At 44.0% G+C, this 24,057-nt stretch overlaps 1 protein-coding gene across 3 annotated transcripts in view; it reads right to left on the reverse strand.

Annotated features, from left to right (window-relative positions):
- The window catches only part of ACAP3 (ArfGAP with coiled-coil, ankyrin repeat and PH domains 3), a 168,486-nt gene that overhangs the window by 51,844 nt on the left and 92,585 nt on the right, over nt 1-24,057 (reverse strand). For all 3 annotated transcript variants that reach the window (XM_030222493.1, XM_030222491.1, XM_030222490.1), the window contains exons 3-10: nt 20,689-20,808; nt 18,423-18,476; nt 12,757-12,815; nt 12,430-12,613; nt 5,634-5,678; nt 4,215-4,310; nt 3,979-4,053; nt 454-465 (exon numbers count right to left, since the gene is read on the reverse strand). In XM_030222493.1, the coding sequence (XP_030078353.1) occupies nt 454-465; nt 3,979-4,053; nt 4,215-4,310; nt 5,634-5,678; nt 12,430-12,613; nt 12,757-12,815; nt 18,423-18,476; nt 20,689-20,808 (645 nt within the window). The remainder of the gene's footprint in view (nt 1-453; nt 466-3,978; nt 4,054-4,214; nt 4,311-5,633; nt 5,679-12,429; nt 12,614-12,756; nt 12,816-18,422; nt 18,477-20,688; nt 20,809-24,057) is intronic.

The following is a 24,057-nucleotide window of genomic DNA, read 5'->3' on the forward strand; positions in this document are numbered from 1 at the left end:
TCTGCAGGTTCTCTGAAATATATTTTGAAAGTGGCGTACTGGGTTCCCAATATCTTTTATGGCAAGGATCAAACTGGAAACCTTGCAACGCCTTTACATACTGTAGCACAGGATGCTCAAAAATCACTTGTGCAGATTTAGCCTGCAGAGTGGTTTACTTGATTCTCATTTATTTAAGCAGCTGATAAATTGTGCTAAAGAAACCAGGGGGTTCACCCATTATTTCACATTCTGCCTCTGAATTAGTCTTATTATTCATACTTTGTACATCTCTGTATGTCAATTACAGAATTGTTCAATTTTCACCCTTTTAATTGCACAACAAAAGGCTGGTTTCAGTTAAACAAGGGTACCATGGTAAGAACCTTTCATTCATACTATTACACTTGGGGTTCACAAATTTTTTCTAAGCAATGTAAATGAGACACAGAAAAAGACTCAGGCTGGACTTACCTGAAGTAAAGTCTGGCTCAGTGGTTAACGATGGTGTGAAGAAAACAAAAGCAAGGGGGAGGGAGAGAAAAAGAGAATTAGCAAAGTCCTATGTCAGATATAAAGAAAACTGCCCCAGCCAGTCAAATTATACCCCTGGTTACAATCCAGTCTTGATACTGAATCGCACTGTTCCTCAGGGGTTGCTAATGTCACAAACCTACGATAAATCCAGTTATTGGACAACAACAAAATTTCCAGGTGGGAGTAACAACGCATCTACAAACAACCCAACGCCCAAAACATTTGCTCCAAAAGCTACGACTCCTCAGCAGGCAACTTACTTCACATGAGCCTCAACTCGTGGCTCACCTATCCTTCTCACTGGGTCAAAATAATGCGTTTGGGTTAACTATTTATAACGTTAATTAACATTTTAATGAAAAATCAAAAAGCGCTTAGCTTTAATTGCAGACCAATCAAGTGAGTTGCCTGCTGAGGAGTCCTAGCTTTTGGATTAAATGTTTTGGGCATTGTGTTGATTATAAATGTCACAAACCTAAACACATGGTGGGGGGGGGGGGGGGGGAATTCTGTACAGGTCACCTAAAGTGTGTGTGCTAAGTGTAAATTCTATAACACAAATTAAGGGACCAATATTCAAAGCGATTTAACCAGCAAGAAATGGCTCCTACACGGTTAAGTCTCCTGTTCGTGGCTAACCACTAATTTTCAACAGCATTTAACTGGTTAATGCCACTAAAAATAACTAGTTAGCACTGAAATCAAATCCAGCTATTTTGGAGGCGCTCTGGGGACGGAGTTGGCACTTAGCTGGTTAAATGCCGATATTCAGCACTTAACTGTCCAGGTTAACCATATAAAGTCAGTCCTATCTTTATGCGGTGCCCATAGCTAATTAACTGCTGAATATCGACACTTAACCGGCTATGCGTTAACCGGCTCTGGAAACCCGGAAATTAAATGCTGGTGCTCGTACATGGCCTGGCACTGAATTTCTGGGTTTAACGCAGGTGGTGGTCAGCAAAACACTGACTGCTGCCAGGTAAATATGGACTAGATTCTATATATGGCGCCAACAAAATCGGTGTGGAAAACAATGCATTTAGCGCTATTCGATAAACATTAGGCGCAGTTTACACATATCACCCAGACCTGCGACTAAATTTAGGAGTGACCATTTATGCCAACTAAAACTTAGTGTAAATACCCGCATCTAACATAAGCACAGATTGGGCATATTCTATAACAGTGCACGCAATTTCTAGACATGCCCCGCGGCCCACCCATGCCCCCATGGCCACACCCCCTTTGAGATCCATACATTTCAAGAATATGCTTAGAAAGTTGCAGCGTAAATTCTAATTAGTGCCAATTAGTGCTGATAATTGCTTGTTATTGGCACCAATTGGTTTGTTAAACAATTAAGCTGTGCGCGCAGTTTGTCAGCACTGCCAAATTTATGTGTGCAACTTTAGTCGCCATATATAGAATCTGGAGGTATGAGCTTAATTGTCTTTATAAAATACTAGCATAAGTTCTCTCTCCTGCTCCTGTCAGGACCTGGGTGATTGTGTCAATGCGATAACCCGGTCCCGGCATATAAGAACAGGAGAGAGACAGACCCCGCCCCGGGCCCTCCTTGGAGGCCGGGGAGCAGCATACGCACTGATGCAGGAAGGTAGGAGGTTGGGGTGGTGGTGGCCCGAGTGCTGCAGTGGCAGCTGCGTCTCAAGTGGGGGGCGCAGTGGCTGTAGTGGCCCTGCCCCAGGCCTGGCTCTGTCTCTTGGCGGCCCTGGGAGGAGCTGCTTTTGCAAATCTGCACATTGAGCTGCTGTGTGCAAATTTGCAATGCATAAACTCATTAATGCACAATTTAAATAAACTGTGGCTTGTAGTGGATGATTTGCAAGTTTACTAAAAAAGATAACCCATTTGTGAAAAAAATTCTTCAAAAGAGGCTTCACGCATTAAAAACTACATAATTCCAGCAGTTTTATATTTCTGCACATTGTTAAGGTCTTTAACGTGCAAATCCTCTTTTGCAAAAAAAAAAAAATTCACACTTTTTTATCTGCCTCTATGATCCACAAATTCTCCTGAAAGAAAGTCGAGGAACATATTTAGTCCAGTGAAAAGGTTTCACCCATATATTTTGGGTTTTTTTTATTTGTTAACCTTTTATTTCTGTGCAGTCAAGTTAAGTAGGAACAGCAACTGCATGACTTTACCCCTATGAAAGAAAAAGAAGTTTAACCAAGTGGGGACAGAGGGACAAATGGCTGTGCGTCTGTCTCCTGCCTTCTGCTGTCTGAAGGAAGAGAGCAGCAGTGACCATCTGGTGCAGTGGGAGCACTGAGGCGTGTGCTTGGGAGGGAGGGAGGGAAGAGAGGCATTCAGCCAGATGTGCAAACAGCTGTAGGGCCCCTGCTGCAGAGTTGGCTGGAGTCTGAAACCTACTCGGGACCTTGGTCACCTCTCTGACTCTTGGGAGAACAAAATCATTCTTTCCTTGAACTCTTTATGTGTTACTTTGGCACTGCATGTACAAGCCGTCAGTTCAAGACAGGTTCTTGGCTCAAGAGAGAGAGAGAAAGAGAGAGCTAGAAGGTTTCCAAGGTACATGAAAAGGAGTATGAAAAAGAAGGGCAGACCTTGAGGATGATGAAAATGGAGAGAAAATTAAAGATAAAAGCAGGGAGAAGTTAGAAGAACCACAAAAGATTTGAGAGAGACAGAGATTGAAAATGCCACTTGATTCTGTGTATTCTTTTCCAGGAGGCTGACCCTGTATTTCAGTGGATTTCTCATCTCTGAAGAGTTTCCTGACGCTCCCTTGTAAAATGCTCTTCTGGATAGTCAGATGTCTCATTTCATTTTAAGAGACAGCGTCTATTAAGTCCAGCTCACTGGGAAGCAAGCTGGGCCTGAACTTAGAGTCAGTCAGCTCAGACAGAGCTGCAAAGTGCAACTAAAACTCTTCTGTTCCTGGGAACTCAGTTCGACTCCCCCCCCCCCCCCCCCACCCCCACCCCCACACACTTCCAGTAAAAAGGCAGGAATCTTATTTATTTGCACAGATATTGATATAAATGTATAATTTGCCCCCTCAGACTCATTAATTTGCCTTGCATTCAGGTTTTCCCTCACTATCAGCAGGCAGGACCTCATCTCTCTAGTCTAAGGGTTCTCCACCGAGTCCTTAAGACCCAGCCAGTCAGGTTTCCAAGATACTCACAATGAATATGCATGAAGTAAATCTGCATGCACTGCCTCCATTGTATGCAAATCTAGCGCCTGTCTACTCATTACAGGATATCCTGAAAACCTGACTGGCTAGGTGTGTCCCGAGGACTAGGTTAAGATTTATTGCTCTAGTCTAAGATCAGTTCAAGGGCCAGAAGCAACCTCTCTTCTGATGAAGCAATGACCACCAGACTGGTCTGCTACTGGGATGAAGAGACTGGATGTCATTCTTTCCCTGCCCATCCCCAAGAAGAAAATCTTAGAAAGCCTGGGACTCACCCGCTGCTGGATCACTGCATGTTTATGTTCCATCTCTCGCTTCTCCACTGCCGAGTCAATCACCAGCTGATCCAACTTTCATATGAAAACAAGAAAAAGGAACAGAGTCTAAGACATAAGCAGAGCTCACTGCCTATTCTTTCATCAGCTGGGTGCAAGGTGGCAGCTCTTGGGGTCCTTCCCCAGCTGGTACAGACACACAGCTGTATAGAGCAGTGAAAGGATCTCTGCCTTACCTCAGCTGCTAATTTCTTCATATATGGATCTAGCTCATGCAACAGGCTGTAGCCCTGCTGGAAGAAGGTGTACTGAGCGTGCATGAAGGACAGCATCTGTGGAGAGAAAACACAGGATCAGGGCAGGAGACCCGGACCTGGTTCGCTTGGACAGTACATGAGGTGTGAAGTGCTTAAGCCATTTCCATTCCATCTCTTCCACTAACGGGCAACTGTATAACAGGGATGACATGCCCTTAGGAGTCTGTTCTAGAACCTCCTTCCTTTCCTAGAGTATTAGTGAAACCAGGTATATACACACTTACTCCTGGATTATATAGTTGCGTGTGAAAATCAGCGTGCATAGCCAAGTTGTACGTGCAACTTAATTGCTTAACAAGATAATCAGCATCAGCCATTAACAAGGAATTATCGGCACTAATTATGTTTATGTCTACGTTTATTAAAACTTTACATGCACAATTTTCTGTTGTCTGTAAAGTAGTGCGCATAAATCCTAATGCATAGATTGCAAAAAGGGGTGTGGCCATGAGGAGGGCATGGTCGGGTCATGTGTGTTTCTAACAATTACATGCACTATTATAGAATACACCTGCTCTGCACCTAAATTAGGCATTTAGACCAGGTTTTAGTTGGTGTAAACAGTTGAGTCTAAATTTTAGTCACAGGGACAGGCACTTCGCATATTCTGTAAACCATGCCTAACTTTAGGTGAGGTTTATAGAATAGCACTGATTTTTTTAGGCACCATTTATAGAATCTAGTCCTTAATATCTAGGTGAGAGCCCTTACCCCAGCCACAGAGCTGGTGTAAGTTGAGTGCCTAAGCGTGGCAGATACTTGTGTAACAGCGTATTCAGTAAGTTATGCATGGAAGTGGGAGTCCCACCCATGCCCCGCCCCTGTGCACACCTTCCTCATAGTTCTTGCAAATATGTGCTATGTAAGTTAAGCAGGTATTTGCAGAACAGCACTTAGGTGACATGTTTGCAAATGTGATAGTATTCTAAACATTTATGAGCTTAATGTGCGTGTAAACGTCAGTGCCTCGTGTGCAGAATTGCTCCTTTATTGTGTAATCTGAGGGAGCCATTTCCCAACCTCATCTGCCCTCTGTGATCTTCTGCTTCTCTGTCTGCCTCCTCGTGGTGCCACAGTTGAATCAGAAATACAGTCATGACAGCTTTTCAGACTCAGTGAGCCTGAGTCTGTGATCCTAGCACAGTGCAAGGGACTGGCATCACTCATCTCTGCGCAAGGGACTGCATCGCCCATCACTTCAGCATACCACAGGGGACTGGCATCACCCATCACTCCAGCACAGTGTAATGGAACCATCCTTCACTGCGCAAGGGACCGACACCACCCAGAACAATGTAAGGAACCAACACCACCCTATCACCCCAGCACAGTGCTTACCGCGTCCAAGATTTCAAATTTCTTCTTGGCTTGTAGCACATTGATCTGGAAGAGATGCATTTAATGATTAGTTATTCAATATCACTGGAAAGCCACCTCCAAAGGGACCAGCAGGAGCAAAGGGACAGCACATCTCCTGCAGACATTAACAGAGAATCCTGGTACTCTTTGCGCCTTTTCAAGATAACATCCAGGGAATTCTATATAGGATTAAAACTGGTCTTGATTTAATGGAATCCTGGGCCTCTGAATTCAAGCTAAAATTGAATCTGGAGATGACTAAATTTTTGGTAATAACTAATCTGTTTGACCATGATCCCTGCCGCAGTTTTAGCATTGACTGTATTTCTTATCCTTTGGAGTCCAAGTTTAAAATTTTAGGGGTTGTTGTTGATCGGCACTTAACCTTTCAATCTCAGGTGTCCTTGGTGGTTACTACAATTAAGTTTCAGATTACTTGTCCAATCTCTTGTCTTGACCCAATTTGATTATTGTAATTCTATCTGTGCAGGGTGTAAAGAATGTGTCTTAAGGGAACTGCAAACTGCCCAGAATACTGCAGCTAGTCTTATCATGCATGCACTGTACTTTGAGATAGCGACTCCTTTGCTAATATAATTGCATTGGCTTCCCATTAGTGTGGGGATTGTTTTCAAACTCTGTGCTCTCAGATTTTGCATGGTGTTGCCCTTGACTATATGTTGCCCCTTGTTACTGTGCCTTCTCGTAATTCAATCTTTGGACTGCCCGCATCTTCTTTTTCCCACCTGTAAGAAAGTAGTTTATAAGTCTATCTACTCAGCTACTTTTCCACATCAAGTTACTAAGTGGTGGAATTCCTTGCAGAAAAATATAAGGTCCCAAAATGATTATTTGATTTTTTGTAAGTTTTTGAAATCTTTCCTTTTCAAAACATTTCTGTCAATCGATCTGGTGCCTAGTCTTCCCCTTCAATTCTCTCCAGTATGCTTTATTACCGAATTGTATATATTTACAGTTCATTCCTTATTGATAAGTGTGAGTTTCATAATTTTACTTCATATTTTATAATGACTTCTTTTTAACTTGGTAGCCGCACTGAACTAAATCCTTCTTATCTGTTCCCTTCTTATCTGTTCCCTTCTCCGCTACTGCCAACTCCAGACTTCGCTCCTTCTGTCTTGCTGCGCCCTATGCCTGGAATAGACTTCCTGAGCCCCTACGTCTTGCCCCATCCTTGACCATCTTTAAATCTAGATTGAAAGCCCACCTCTTTAACATTGCTTTTGACTCGTAACCACTTGTATCCATTCGCCTCCACCTACCCTCCTCTCCTCCTTCCTGTACACATTAATTGATTTGTTTGGCTTTGCTTGATAGCAAGAAAGTGCATCTTGCAAAAATGGGCCTCACAGGACAAGCCAGAATACTGGCATTGGCGAAACCAAGTACATCAGGTAATTACTTGGGAAGCACAAGAGGCTAGAGGTTCTTATAAACGTAAGCTCCGATTCCTTGGGATCTGGAACCCCTACTTGGCCAAGATAACACAACGGGGAAGAAGTCTAATCCTTAATAAATTATGATTAATATTATACTTAAGACTGGTGCACGGTGGGGAAAACATTGTATGGGTATATAGGGAGGGAGGAGGGGGTAGGGGAAGGGAGGGGGATATATGAGTTCAAATATAATACAAGTAACTTATGTTGTCAGGGTGATATACCAGCAGAATATACTGTGTATATGTGGTTTTGGTGTTAGTGGTTTTGTACTTTGCTGTTAATAGGTATATACTCTGTATCACCAGATGGCTTTTTGTTTCTTGGCGGAGTCAAGTCATCAATAACAATCGTTGAAATATAGAAAGTTAAACATAGAACACAGTTAGGGAGGGGGGGAAGGGGATAAAAGTTATAAATATTTGATGGCTGTACATAATGCAGTATTTTTGAAGTGTTGCTCCATTGAGTTCTGTTGAATTGCACTGAAGCCGCTATGTTACGGTGGATTTGTACTTTTCGATTTGTCATCAATAAAAACCATTGAAACATAATTGATTTGTTTGCTTTATTTTTTGTCTACTAGATTGTAAGCTCTTTGAGCAGGGACTGTCTTTCTTCTATGTTTGTGCAGCGCTGCGTACGGTTTGTAGCACTATAGAAATGCTAAATAGTAGTAGTAGTATCTTGAAATTGTGCAGGAAAATGTGGGGTATAAATGTCATAAATTAATAAATCTAGAGTGTTAGGAATCTACCTAGATGCAAAGTAAACTTTAGAGAACCAAATTAATGAACTAGTTAGAAAGATTTTTTTTTACCCTTCGACGCTTAATATCTATAAGATCATCATTGAACTCAACTAGTTTTAGAACAATTGCACAGGTTACTTTATTAGCTTATGTGTGGACTATTGTAATTTGCTTTATTGTTTTTTAAATATGAAGTCAAAAAAGAAGCTCCAATTGCAGGAGAACACATCAGCCAGACTGATATTTAAGCTGGGCAGATATAGTGGCCCTTTTACTATGCCGCATGGGTGCGTATGTGCATCCTACGCACATCAATTTCGAATTACCGCGAGGCCCAGGTGGTTGTTTCATTTTCTATGCGCGCCCACTATTCTGGCGCGTGGCACTAACCGTGCGGTAATCGTCATTGTATGCACACTGATGATTACCACCCGGTTAACACGTCAGACTTTACCGCTAGGTCAATGGGTGGCGGTAAGGTCTCAGGCCCAAAATGGATGCGCGCCAATTTTTATTTTGCTGTACTTCCATTTTCGGCTTTAAAAAAAGGCCTTTTTTGAGGGTGCGCTAAAAAATGGGTCCTGCGCACACCCAATACACACGTCTACACCAGCGCAGGGCATTTTTCAGCACATCTTAGTAAAAGGACCCCATAGTGAAGCTACTCTTCTGCTAAATGAGCTACATTGGCTCAAAGAAGAAAGTCGATTTTTTTTTTTTCAAACTTGCTTGCTTGATTTACAAAAGCCTTTATGGCTTATGCTCGGAGACAATAACCCAATTTTTAACATTACCTGGAAACGGATTTAATTCAAGGAGTAAGAAAAGGTTGTTTTTACATTTTCCTTCTATGAAGAATGTGAACTGTAAATTGCTCTGGGAACGTTTATTTTTCAATGCGTTAAAATTTGGAATAGTATTCCAATTTAGTTACGTCGTAATCCATCTTATATTTTATTCAGAAAAGATAATAAAACTTATCTGTGTTTTTTTTTTTGTTACATTTGTACCCCGCGCTTTCCCACTCATGGCAGGCTCAATGCGGCTTACATGGGGCGGTCGGATTAAATTTTAATGCAGAATGTAATTGTATTTTTAGTTTGTTAGATAGTGATGATATTATATTAGAAAGTGTCTAGTCTTTTGATTTGTAAATTTTCTTTTATGGGAAGCTCTTACTGATTGTAATCCTCCTAGAAGCTTCACGTTAAAGAGCAGAATATAAATCTGCTAATACAATACAATACTCTGGGATGAAAGATGCTATTAAATCAAAATTATTTTTACAGCTAACACTGATAGCAACCACTCTAGTGTACCTAGGCAGGGCGGTGGGGGTGGTCCGCCCTGGGTGCAAGCACAGAGAGGGTGCACAGAGCAGGCACATGCTGTCGGCTTTGCCGGTTCTCTGCCCAGGAACAGGAAGTTGACATCTGAGGGGGCAAGAGACCAGCAGAGCTGACAGCACGTCCTGCTTTGCACACCCCCTTGCTTGGATGAGGGGATGTGCGCTGCTGGGGGAGTACGTGTGCTCTGCCCGAGAAGGGGGAAATGCTCCTCCCTGGGTGCCATATAAGGTAGGTACACCGATGAGCAACCAGACTGATCAGACCAGGCTAGTCAATCATGGTCATGTTTCTGATGTGTTCTGAGGGAACAATTTTTAATACCTGTGTATAGTATCGCAGATCTCAAAGAGAAATGACTTCACACTGTGTTCCTTTGAAAATGAGTAGATGAAAAGTCTGCACACCTTGAAAGCATCTGAGCACTTTGCACTGTGTAGGCAGTTAAGCAGGGGTAATGCAGCACATACACTTCTGGAAATCCCATGTCCACACACTGTTTACCTCCCCCAACCTGAACACACCTACATGAATGCCTTTTCGCCACAGCTAAAATAGCAAGCCCTATGGGAGCCACAAGTATGTTTAGCCACATTTGAGGATGGTGATTTTCAGTCAGGACACTTCTCTAGGCAAATGCCTTTGAAAATCGCTCTCTACATGGTATAGCCAAGGGTTGAAACCTTGCTAATTAGTGCTGTTGATCTCTTGTTTCAAGCTTACGCTAATTCAGCCTTTTTGTGTGCGTGTTACCGCATGTTTGACACATGTGTGTTGTGTGTGCATTAGCATGTGTATGACACGTGTGTATTGTTTTCCCTGCAGGATTTTCTTTGCATAAGGGCGTCACCTTGTGGGAACAACAGGAACTGATCTTTAAAAGTTGCCTGCTGCACAACGTATCCTTCAGAGAAGATGTCTTGTGGGATGTTCCTCCTATCGTGTAGGAGTGTTACGTAGCGCAAATCTGAGAAAGTGAAGGGTCACTATGCTTGAGGATTACAGATCGTATCCGATTGCCAGATGCTGGACAATTCTCTCAGTGGAGTTATGGCCAACTTACTTTGCAATGTTCACGGCAAGTAGTACAAAGCTATGAACTATCCCCTATCCTTTTAGAGTGAAATTATTATTGGTTAAGTCCTGCATTTTATATTAGGGTTCAGTGGGTTCCACTTCTTGATAGGGGAACTGTCTCTATTCTGGCTGTATTCTTCCCTGTAACTTCACCTTTCAGAGGGAACAGATAGAGGAGGTTTTCATAAACGTTTGGTGACATCAGAAGTCATCGACTTCTGTAAACCAAAGATACCTCCCAAGGTAATGCAGACTTCTCTGTATGTCAGAGATCTCGCTCACTGGCACAGATTTCAGGCACTTAATAAGTCATAAAAACAGCAATAAAAATTCCACCCCTTTCTCTGTGAGCAGTTTTCCCAGTATGGGGGTGGGGGAGGGATTGGATATACCTTCTATCTGTGGTACAATCAACGAGGTTTACATATTATACACAGGTTCTTTTTCTGTCTCTAGTGGGCTTACAATCTAAGCTTTTTTTGCACCTGGGGCAATGGAGGGTTAAGTGACTTGCCAGGGTCACAAGTAGCTGCAGTGGGAACAATGGCGTACCGAGAGCGGGGCGGTGGGGGCAGTCTGCCCCGGATGCACGCTGGAGGAGGGGTGCAGAGAGCAGCCGCACGGCTGTCGGCTCCGCTGGTTCCCTGCTCCCTCTGCTGTTACTTCCTGTTCCGGGGCAGAGGGAGCAGGGAACCAGCGGAGCCAACAGCCGCACGGCTGCTCCCAGCACCCCAGCAGGTAAGAAGAACGCACCCGGGGAGGGGGCTTGGAGGTGATGCACCAGGGGGGGGACAGTGATGTGCTGTACCTGGGGGGGGGTGTCGTGCTGCACTTGGGGGGTGGGGGGAGCACAGCAGCGATCTGCCCCGGGTGGCAGCCGACCAAGGAACGCCACTGAGTGGGAATCAAACCCAGTTCCCCTAGTTCTCAGACCACTATTCATTCACATCTATCAGTCTAGAGCATAATCCTCTCTCCCCCAGACTGGGAAGGAGCATTAGTGAAGCAGACATTGGGTGGTTCATCTTGTGGCCTGTGGGTATGTAAGTGCGGCAGTTTTAATTGGGTGTAAGTGGAAGGAACTTGACATGGGGTTTTGGTCTCTTGGCTTCCTAACAGCATGCCACAAATCTGGGATTTCTGGAGTGACTTTCTATACACTTTCAGCTGAGCTACAATCACACAAACTAGATGTCAACAAGTTTCTAGTTACTTTCCCTGAAAGAGAGAGTCACAAGGGCTCATAAGAAAGAACAGGAGACTTCTACCAGGAACTGAATCACACACACGCCCTGCGGGGAAGAGAAAGAGAATGATTTGATTGTCTGTGTTGGCCACTGCAACTTTCTTCTGACTCCCAGTGCTGCAAGTGCAGGATGCACTGGACTCTGCCTTCAGACACCATTCACTTCTGAACCCTAAAGAAATGGCCGAGTGTATCATCGTTATATGATACACCACTAATCAAATGTATATCAAAGTGGTTTACAATATAAATCCAATACCTAATAATTTAGAGACTAGATATTATTTCAACCAACATGCAAATTCTGATATAAATGGTGCTCAGAACAGTGTAAGCCACCACAACACAATCACTGCGCCTCCTAAGGGCAATCATTTGATTAAAAATAAACATTAATTGTAAAGTTCACTTATCTGTAGTAATTATTCTGCTACTGTTTTGCTCGCACCACTTTGCATCTAATTTGGAACCTGTTTTTCTACTGTCAATTTGTAAGCCACATTGAAACTACCACTAGGTTGTAAAATGTGGGGTATAAATGCAATAAAAATAAAATTAAAAAAAATAAAAATAAGTTATCAACAGATTCGCCACTGGAGAAAAAAAAAATCCCATCACCCTTGCCGGTTTTCAATGCTTAAAATCAAGTGAGTTTGTGAGTAATGTTTTTGTCGCCAACTCCAAAAGCTTGGAGTGAAGCTTCAACTGTGTTCCGAATCTCGACATGGAGCCAACACACCACATATCTCTGTGCCTTGGCTTGTCATATGAACTTACATAATAATTAATTAAAGTGTTCAGCAATCCCTGCTTCCGAAATGTGCTGCTGTTCTCTCCACCCCTAAGGTGGCTGCATGCTTGTTGCTGGAAAATCTTAATGGCCGTTGTTGCTTACCTGTAATACATAATCCAAGGCCAAGTGCCGGAAATACTTTCTGGTGATGGTGAGGGTTCCCGATGCTTCCTCTACCTCGTGGGGTTTGTGTCGCGGGGCCTGTGCATTCTTTACCAGGGAGATCTCCATGTCTTCTCGCACCTTATCAAACTGCTTCTTGGTCTCCTTAAACTTCCGCACATCCCTGCAGTCCCCACAAGAAGAAAGATAGGGTAAGGATTTCTCGGCAACACTTAGCATCCTGTGCAGGAACCATAGCTGTTTCCCACTCATGTTCTGCTCTGTCCTTAATATTTCCACTGCCAAATATAATCCGGTGATACTTACTCTTTAACAAAAATATGCAGCTGCTGGCGGACGGATCTTTGAGCCTGGTCAAAGAGGATCTGGAAAACAATGAGACAAGGCACTGCTTAACCTATTGCTCTTCCAACCTTCCCTCCCCCAAACCCTGTCTCCCCTTCTACTTCAGCCAGATCTGAAGAAACACAACAATGAGACATGGTACTGCTTTACTTACTGCAGGGGAATAACACTCAGCTCATGCAACCTTCCATTCCCCAAACCCTGTCTCCCCTTCTACTTCAGCCAGATCTGAAGAAACACAACAATGAGACATGGTACTGCTTTACTTACTGCAGGGGAATAACACTCAGCTCATGCAACCTTCCATTCCCCAAACCCTGTCTCCCCTTCTACTTCAGCCAGATCTGAAGAAACACAACAATGAGACATGGTACTGCTTTACTTACTGCAGGGGAATAACACTCAGCTCATGCAACCTTCCATTCCCCAAACCCTATCTCCCCCTATAGTTCAGCCAGAAAACCAGCTCCCTGGATCTCCTGGTTCTATCTCTTCCTGTTCTCCATATCTCCAAATTCTCACCCCCTTCCCGACCCTAATATTCCAAAAGAGCCAGTGGTGGCCAATCTCCATCCATTTTTATCCGATTCAAACCAGGATGCAGGATTCATCAGCTCTGCTGGTGATCCCTTGGGAAGTCAGACACACTATTTAGTTTAGAGCAGTGATTCCCAAACTGAGTTCTGCAAGTTCTTTTCAGGGGTTCTCAAAAAAAGAAAGTTGGCAGGCAGTGTGCTTCAGCCACCAACACCAGCACTCCTGCATATGCTCATGCGCTCAGTTCAGTAGCATGAACTGAGCATGTGCGGGACTGCCAGTGTGGGTGTAGGTGGCTGAAGCATGCTGCTGACTTCCTCACTGCTCAGGTAGCACGGGCACTGTACCTCTTTGCCTGAACTAAAGCAAAGGTAGGCCCTTCTAAAGAAGTATGAGATAACTGGAGGGGAAGGGAAGATGCTACATCGAGGGTGCAGTGGGGAGGGGGTACATAAGTACATAAGCATCGCCATGCTGGGACAGACCAAGGGTCCATCGAGCCCAGCACCCTGTCACCGACGGCAGCCAAAAGAACAAGCAATTTGTCCCGCCCATCCTAGAAATACTATATTATTCTCTCATCCATTCAATAACATTCTATGGCTTGGGTCTGAGAGAGAAGTGGAGATGCTGAATCAAAGGTGGGTTAGTGGAAGGGAGAGAACAGAGAGAGAGAGAGACATTAGACCCAGAGGTGGAGGTGAGGACAGAGATACCAGAGATGCTAGACTAAAGGTGGAGGGAAGGAGGGAAGAGACATGGAACTCAGGGGGGGAGGGCAGGAGACGTTGGATGGGGGGGTTTCCTCGGTGTCTGAAAAAATATTTTAGGTGTTTACCATAGTAAAAATCTGAGAACCACTGAGTTAGATCATGAGAACTGAGAAAGGGATCTTCTGAGTTTCAAGCCCCACTTTATCACAAACATTCAGTGTGACTCTTGTCAAGTCACATTATCCCTCAGTGCCTTAGTTTAGCAAACTGTAGCTGAGAAACAGTAATGTAGTAATACGCTTGGTGATTCTGTTCTCTCCTGCACAATATAGCTTCACGGGCTGCTCCCTTAAATCCTGTTCCTTTTAAAAGGACTAAGTAGCACTTGATCATGATTAGCTTGGCTTAACTGTTTAAATATTTGTGTGTGTTTTTTTAAATGTTGATTATAATTATAGCAATAACACCCAACAGGTGTGTTATGTTATCCAACGATGTGAGAATGCGAGTACTAAATCCCCTGGCAATTCTCATGTGTTTTATTTATTTATTTGGATTTCTTAATCACTTTTATGAAGAGATTCACCCATGGCAGTATACAGCTTTATTGAAAGACCTTAAACAGTCTATAACATACCAGGGAAGGAAAGATAATGAACTGTGGCTCTAATCATTTCAATCCTTCTCCATAAGAACAAGGAGTAGCTTAGTGTTTAGTGAAGTGGGTTATGAACCAGGGAAGCCAATGTTCAAATCCCGCTTCTCCCATGGACACTCTCAGGCTTATTTTCAAAAGAGAAGGGCACCCATCTTCCGACTCAAATCAGGAGATGGGCGTCCTTCTCTCAGGGTCGCCCAAATCGGCATAATCGAAAGCCAATTTTGGGCGTCCTCAACTGCTTTCTGTCGTGGGGACGACCAAAGTTCACGGGGGCGTGTCAGCAGCGTAGCAAAGGCAGGACTGGGGCGTGCTTAAGAGATGGGCGTCCTCGGCCGATAATGGAAAAAAGTAGGGCGTCCCTGATGAGCACTTGGCCGACTTGGTCCATTTTTTCTTGCGACCAAGCCTCGAAAAGGTGCTCGAACTGACCAGATGACCACTGGAGGGAATCGGGGATGATCTCCCTTTACTCCCCCAGTGGTCACTAACCCCCTTCGACCTAAAACAAAAAATTAAAAAACATTTTTTTCCAGCCTCTATGCCAGCCTCAAATGTCATACCCAGCTCCATGACAGCAGTATGCAGGTCCCTGGAGCAGTTTTAGTGGGTGCAGTGCACTTCAGGCAGGTGGACCCAGGCCCATCCCCCCCTACCTGTTACACTTGTGGTGGTAAATGTGAGCCCTTCAAAACCCACCAGAAACCCACATCTAGGTGCCCTCCTTCACCCCTTAGAGCTATAGTAGTGGTGTACAGTTGTGGAGAGTGGGTTTTGTGGGGGATTTGGGGTGCTCAGCACACAAGGTAAGGGAGCTATGCACCTGGGAGCAATTTGTGAAGTCCAGTGCAGTGCCCCCTAGAGTGCCCAGTTGGTGTCCTGGCATGTGAGGGAGACCAGTGAACTACGAATGCTGGCTCCTCCCACGACCAAATGGCTTGGATTTGATAGTTTCTGTGATGGGCATCCTCGGTTTCCATTATCGCTGAAAACCGGGGACAACCATCTCTAAGGATGACCATCTCTAAGGTCAACCTAAATGCTGAGATTTGGGCATCCCCGACCGTATTATCGAAACAAAAGATGGGCGCCCATCTTGTTTCGATAATACGGGTTTCCCCGCCCCTTCACGGAGCCGTCCTGCGAGGACGGCCCCAGGAAAACTTGGGCGCCCCGTTCGATTATGCCCCTTGAGAAACTCACTTCACCCTCTATTGCCTCAAATACAGTTTAGACTGTGAGCCACTTAGGCAGGGATAATAACTCAAATACCTAAATTTAACTCACCTTGAACTCAAATTTGAAAAAGACAAATAATACATCTATAGTACAAATCTAAAGTGAAGTGCAACCAGTAGCCCTCAATGCATTTCCAGATGTCATGCTTTTGGGATGCAGAACCCCATGGCCCTGCCACTAGGCATCTGCCTAGGATAGCAGAGTTTGGAAAGGCAGCGGCACAGCTTCAGCGTGAGCACGAGCCTTTCCCCTCTTGCCCCTACCTCACCAGCCCTGAGATAAAGCAAAATGAGTGCTGAACAGGTCCTGTAAGTGCCGACGAGTCTCATCTCCCTTCAAGACAGATTTCATAGAAACAAAAACAGTAATACAATTCCAGAAAACCTGAAATTCACAGGACCCTTAGCACTGGAGAAATGAGGGTGAAACTAGAGAACAGGCAGGGTCTACAATGATGCAGTAGGAAGCAAAAAAAAATGGCCAGATCTGGATGGGCCTGCAAGTCTACAGCTTCTGTCAAATTTTTAGGTCAGATTTACATTTTGGCTAAAGCACTTATGGAATGACTGCCAGTGGGTTTGTTTTGGCCAAGGATATAATTTCCTACGACTTCAAAATGAGAAAACAAACTTCTATGGAAAAATCCTACAAGGAAAAACGCTCCACAGAAAGGATAGCGAGACTTCCAAGCGCTCGTTCCTGAAGAAGCGTATGCAGATTGCAGAATCATTTCTATGCATTTCTCTCTTCCAGAAGGTGAAGTAAATTAAGCACCTGAACAAAAATTGTATCATTTTAAAAATGCCGGCAGGCTGACTTGCAGGTTCTTGGTAATGTTTTAAAAGCTTAAATAAGTACATAAGTACATAAGCACCGCCACACTGGGAAAAGACCAAGGGTCCATCAAGCCCAGCATCCTGCCTCCAACAGCGGCCAATCCAGGCTTCAAGAACCCAGCAACCCCCCCCCACAAAAAAAAAATTAATAATGTTCAATGGATTTTTCCCTCAGGAATCTGTCCAAACCCCCTTTAAATTCCGTAAGGCTAGCTGCTGTCACTACATTCTCCGGCAACAAGTTCAGAAGTCTAACTACACACTGAGTAAAGAAAAACTTTCTCCTATTTGTTTTAAATCTACCATATTCTAGCTTCATCTTATGTCCCCTGGTTTTGTTGTTGTTTGAAAGTGTAAACAAATGCTTCACATCTGTCCGCTCTACTCCGCTCATTATCTTGTAGACTTCTATTATATCACCCCTCAGCTGCCTTTTCTCAAAGCTGAAGAGCCCTAACTTTCTCAGCCTTTCCTCATAGGGAAGTCGTTCCATTCCCTTTATCATTTTCGTCGCCCTTCTCTGCACCTTTTCTAATTCCTTTATATCTTTTTTGATAGGGCAGTACATTTCTGTGATACATTAGTTGTGCTCCAGGAAGATCTCATTAACTTCACATTTAATTATGTTTAAAAGAAGGGCTTTGGGAAATCAATAGTTTCTCCCATTTAGGGCTGCAAAGATGGTTTTCCTTGAGAGTCTAAAAGTCCATGAGTTGCAGTGAACTCTGAATTAAAAGCACTTCTGTCTTTTTTTTTTTTTGTCTCAGCTTCACCCTGGTATCTCCACCCTCGCAGCCTTTGCACCGATGTCCCTGAATGTGTCCCCATCCCACCCCAACAGAATGGTCTTGCCTTGTTTGGTGACTGCAAACCCAGACAGAGTTCTCTGAGGCCCCTTGAACTCACTGTATGTTGCACAGCAATGTAGCCTACTTCTCCCAGGGTCTGGCTGTCACCTCTACAGGACTTCCCTAGGAAAGACAGATCCAAAGCCACTTCTGAACCTGGATCTTCTACTTTAAAGCAGTCAGTCCCATCTCTGTATTATAGCTCCAGGTCACTGGGGATTAGGTCAGCATCTTTACAATAGGAGTAAAACCACGACTAGCACAGCCTGTCCCCAATGAGATGGTGGCTCCTTTTGTATTAAAGTTGACCTGAAATGAACATGGATTGGCTTATTTCCAGCTAAGTAATGAATTCTTAGCTCTTGGTGATGAGATATTGAGTGGCCAACATACTGCCAAAGCATCCATTCTCCCCCTCCCAACGAATACGTCAGAGTTTCTATAGCTGCTTTTGACCAGCAGTCCATTATGGGAAATTTCCATTCCAAACTACCAACTAATAACTTCACATTTGAATTTTCTTCATCAATGATGTCATCAATATGCGGCAGCTTGTATTGTGCCTAACAAGGAGGTTTGATAAGAAGAGACGGCATGAGTCTATCTAGCCCATTATGTGGGCTGAAGCCAGTAGGCGGAGCTTGTTGCCCTATCAGTTTAATTGTTTTGGGTGTACCAAGATGGCGGTAGATGCATTGGGTAGAATTAAAACCTCCTTGGGTGGAGTGTGTGGAGACCGGCTTCAGCCTTGTGACATCATGCCCTGTCCTGTCATCAAACTTCCATGGTGCCTTACCATGTGGTAGTTGATCATTTCTTGGAGGCTGTCACCAAATTTGTCCAGGCATTCCTGCAAAACAGAAGAGGGAAACTGAGGGTTCCTGGACACCATCTAGCCTTTAACGGAGCAGGGAGGTGATGTACTACCACTCCTAATTATGATTTCTACAGCACTACATGCCGTTAGATTTACTAATGTGCGTTAACATCTTGATATATGTTAATGTAATTTTACAAAAGCCTCATTCTTGTCAATGGGGCCTATTTACTGATAACTCTTATTAATCTCATTAATGTATATTAATGCAACGATGCCGGTTAGTAAATCTAATTCTTAGTTTGGTAAAGATGGGCTGTGACTCCTGAAATAAGGAATGCCAGAGACTAGTTTCCTTTTAGACAGTCCTATCAGCTCCTGTCACACTAGACCAATTCATCCTAAGACACCATACGGCTGTGGAGGAAAACTGTCTCCTCTGCCAGAGATCTGCAACAGACCACAGTAAATCTGTGCTAATACCACAGACTGAGCCAGAGAGGGCATAATCAGGAGAGTGTTTATTCCAGAAGTGTCATTACCAAGGGAAGCAGAATGTATGACAGACAGCACACCCCCACCCCCACTACATAAGAACATAAGTATTGCTATACTGGGACAGACCGAAGGTCCATCAAGCCCAGCATCCTGTTTCCAACAGTGGCCAATACAGGTTACAAGTACCCGGCAAGATCCCAAAACAGAACAATACATTTTATGCTGCTTATCCTAGAAATAAGCAGTGGATTTTCCCGAAGTCTATCTTAATAATGGCTTACAGACTTTTCTTTTAGGAAGTTAGCAAAACCTTTTTTAAACCCCGCTAAGCTAACTGCTTTCACCATATTCTCTGGAAACAAATTCCAGAGTTTAACTACACACTGATAATAAATCAGCACCATCCTTGCCCAGGAACTTGGACCTACCATCCCTGCTTTTTTACATGTTTTAGGACACACTGAAATAATACAAGACAGCAGTGCACAAGCTCTAATGAGCTGAAGGAATCTCCTTTATAATGTGAAAAGGACCTGACTGATCAATGACATGTTTTAGAACACATTCATGGGCCAATGCTCAGAACTCCTGCACTGTAAGGAGCAGCACACAAAAATAAAAACTTCCCAATGCTCAACAGTAATAGCATGCAAATTACATGCGTTCTACTAACATTGAGCATTGGGAAGTTAATGGGAAGGAACGTGCCTGGTGCATGCATACAAGAGCTGTGTGGCTAGCAGGGACCACATGCTCTAGGCAGGTTCCTTAAATTCATATTTTATTTATTTCCTAGAAAAATTGGCATTGCACGATACAATAGCTTGAAAGGAGGGGGAGGGAGAGGCGTCTCTGAAGTCAGGGCTAGAAAGTTGAAAGTGAACTGTGCCAGCTCCTCTCTTTCAGACCAGCCACCTCAGAGTTACGCTTGAGAGGAATATGCAAGGACACCGTAGCATGCTCCTTATTGCGGGACGGAAAAGAAAGCCCATGGCCAAACACCCTAACGCCAGCTCTGAGCTGGTGGTAAGTTTTCAGCGTTAGGGGTGCGCTGGTTCTCTGGGCATTGGGAGGTAATATCTAATGAGCTCTTTAATATACATTTGTGTATGTTTAAATTGAATTTGCGGTAATCTTTGGCAGGCAGGTTGTTTCTGGCGCTAAAGCCCTCTGAACATTGTGTGCAGTTTAAGCTAATCCATTCTAGCGCTGGGGATAGGTTCTGAGCATTGATCTGTGAAATAGCACTGCATTAGCACTTTACAAAGGAAGGGGCTGAAGGAGCCTCCCTTTAAAATGCAAAAAGGACCTGGTTTGCTCTCTGCACCAAGCAAATTATTAGGTCTCGAACTGTCTGTAGGTCCAAGGAAGGGCTCTATGCAACACTGCTTGTCTAGGAGACTTTCTGGATGAGCAGGACCCAGCAGTATTTGTCCCAGAGCAACAGACAGGAGGCTCCTCCATCCAACATCCTCTGGTACATTCTAATCTCTTTGCACACTATTTTTTATCTAGTCTGCTTCTCTTCTGATCTGGACATTGAAGGAGCCCAGTCTGGGGTGGGACGAGGGATGCATTTACTTACCTGCGGACTGCTCACCCTGTCATACAGAGAAGACTTTTTTTCTCCCTTTTTCAGGGACCTTAAACTACAAAGCCAAGACTTCACTTCCAGCTACTTTTAGCAAGATCTGTTTCACCTGCCAGAGAATCCTGCATCTCTCAACCTCCTGGAGATTCCACTTACCGAAATCATTTCATCTTTCTTACACTGCTGGGACAGGTCTCGGACGCCACTGACGAAGTGCTTGTTGGTTGTGAGGTAAGCCTTCCCAGCTTCCAGCATCCCACTGCACAGCTTTACAAGCTGCAAAGGTTGGAGAGAGAGAGAGGTACAATAAGAGAAAGAGAAAACAATGGTTACACAGTTTGAGAATGTACATAAAATCAGAGAGAAAAGAGTCAACCCGCACTGTCTAGATGACACTAACTCAGTATAGCTAGGACTAGCTTTCAGGAGATCTGCTCCCCTGCGTTCTATGTTGGCAAGCTTGAAGGATAAACAGACACTAGTGTACATGACTGTTTGAGGCCTCAGGGGTCTCTTCTGTCACCACAGCATCAGCACCCAAGCAGCAAGTATCTAAGTAAGCCAGCAGGGGGTGCTCCCCTCACCACTCCTGATGCAGATGATTTCCCTAAATACTGCTCTGACCCTCAGGAACACTTCACAGCAGATGGGCTTGTTTACCATAGGAGTCAGGTATGAAGGAGTATATTCCCCTCCTCCATTTGCATGCCTCAGGGGTAAGAGCAGGTGCAAGGCCCAGGGCTGCACAAATTTCAGTTCCTACACTTTATTTTTAGCAGCTCAGGACTCAAAGAGAGATAAATAGGGAGAGACAGGCAGATAGTGGCAGAGGGAAAGCCAGGTATAGCTAAGAGAAAGACAGGAGGAAAACAAAGCATAAGAGAAAGGATGGGAGCAGGAAAGATGGAAGAGATCACAGAGACAAGAGAGAGGAAGCAGCTGGTATCTGGTATCCACAATAAAGCAGCCATCCCTGAATACATGTTTCTGGGTTTTTTTGCATTTTATTTATTTAGATTTAGTTTTTTTACTTATTTTTTTATGTCCAAAGATTTGCTATATCACCTTTCAATTAAAGATATCAAAGCAATTTACAATATAATAATGAACAGGGTATGAAACAAACAAAAATACAGAACAAGGATCACAAATGAGGCAGGGAAGGTGAATCGCACAACAATTTAAAACCAATGAACACTGCAAAAAAAAAAAACAGAGGCACAGAAGGGAAATAAGTCATTCCTGGGAGCTCTAATTTATTTATTTTTTTAATGATTTTGATGATTGGTGTTTGTTTTAACTTTGTGTAAATTTTTACTGTAATCTGCTTTGGACCTAAGGGGAATACAAATGATTAAAATAAATAAATAAACAAGTCATATCATCAAAGGACTGTCTAAACAGCCATGTTTTTAGGGTCTTTTTGAACTTCTGTATTGAGACTTCCATTCTCAATTCCTGAAGAAAAGAGTTCCTTAATGTAGGGGTAACAGTTCTAAAAGCTGTTATGTTCAGGTACAGTAGGTATTTCCCTATCCCGGGGGGGGGGGGAGGGGGGAGTTATAATCTGTCGTGTTAAAGGATAAACTCCTCTTAGCTGATATCTGTGTATCAGTGTTGTAATGAGGAATTCTAGCTCCAAAGAAGCAGCAGAATTCATGCCTTCCAAATGTAACCATTACCATCCCCCCCCAAAAAAAAAAAACCTGGCACCCCCCCCCCCCCCCCCCCCCAATTCCATGCAACTCTCTCTTTCTCATATATATTTATGGTAGCTATAGCCTGATTGGATGTCCCACGACAGGTTTCAAAATTACTTTCTTTTTTTTAACTTTCATTTATTAGCTCAGCAGAAGTACATAACCAACAATCTGCTCAAATCAAACAAGATACAAGATACAAGAAACATATATGCAACCACAACAACATATACAAACTATTGCAGCCCTTGAAACTACTTTCTCTTGTTGTCTTCTTCTTCATCCCGCACTCTCAAGCCGATTCTCAAAACCTACCAGTTAGCACAGGAATAGTGCGCATAAAAATCTGTGCAGAGAGCTTTAGCGTAAGGAACAACGTGTCTGGCACAGATGAGCACAATTGTATTTAAATGTAGTCAAAATATGCTAATGATGTTGTTTGCTACGCCTTCCCAGTGCTCAGAGAACAGCGCACACATAAACCCTGCGCTTATCAGAGCTGGTGGGGAAAGGTTTGAAGAGAGGATTTCTTTTGATTTCCAGTTTAAAATCTGCGGGTAGGGTTTGCCTGGCACACGCGCACCAGAGCTGCGCTTACCCCCAAAGCTCTTCTGCGCGTGTGCTGAGCACGTTCTTCCCCCTGCTTTCACTTTTACAGTGTGCATGTAATCTGAATTTCATTTCCTTCGAGTATTGGAAAACTATTTTTCTGGGCTGTTTCAGAGGTACGGGATGTGCACTGTTTGCTGTACCGTAGGAGTTCTGAGAATCAGCCTGTCTGCTGTCAGCCAAGTCCCAGCCCTGGGATCCCAAAGAACTACCTCAACCTCTCCTCTCCTCTCCTTTCCTATTCCCCTCCTCCCCACCAATGAATGCTGCCTGTTGACAAAAGCGCATGCAGGAGGGGAAGGGGTGCCGCTGGCTGAAGCGCAGAAAACAATTTCTCTGCTCCTTTCTCCAGATCCTCTCCTCTTGTAGCAGTAAAGAAAAAATAGCTGGTCTCCCACCCCCACCAATAGATCCCTGTATCAGAGTTTACCCTTCCCTCTCCCCTAATGGGAGTGCAGGAGATAATCCTCAAAGCAGGAGTATTCTGCTGATTGCTAGAGACTTGGCAGGTCCTTGTAACTGACTTATTTGGCAACCAAATCTTTTGGACTATGGTCACAAATTATTTCAAACTTGTCACTGGAAAAAAAAATCATTACCCAGAGGCCGTGATCTTGGGCAAATCAGTTAACCCTCCAGTACCTCAGGTACAAACCTAGATTGTAAGCCCACCAGGCACAGAAAAATGCATACGCTACTACTACTACTATTTAGCATTTCTATAGCGCTACAAGGCGTACGCAGCGCTGCACAAACATAGACGAAAGACAGTCCCTGCTCAAAGAGCTTACAATCTAATAGACAAAAATAACGTAAACAACAACAACTCTACATGGTCTGCCTTGGCCAAACTATGATACACACAGTAATTAGTTGTTATTAAAGGAAAATTTACAAAAAAAAAAAAAAAAACCCTACTACTGTCTGCTTCGCTTGTTCCATGCTCCCTCTGCCCTGGAACAGGAAGTAACCTGTTCCGGGGCAGAGGGAGCACGGAACGAGCGGAGCAGACAGGCGCGCGGCACCCCCCCAGCTGCGTGCACCCGGGGCGGACCGCACCCACCGCCCCCTAGGAACGCCACTGGCTGGGGTGCCTCCAGGACCAGGTTTGGGAACCACTGGCATACCCACATGTAAATGTCTGTGGCACCATGTAGCTTGCACACAGGTGTAAATGGAGATTTCAAATTTATTTATTTGCTGCATTTGTATCCCA

This window comes from Microcaecilia unicolor, chromosome 13 (assembly GCF_901765095.1).
Source record: "Microcaecilia unicolor chromosome 13, aMicUni1.1, whole genome shotgun sequence".
Taxonomy (NCBI): Eukaryota; Metazoa; Chordata; class Amphibia; order Gymnophiona; family Siphonopidae; genus Microcaecilia; species Microcaecilia unicolor.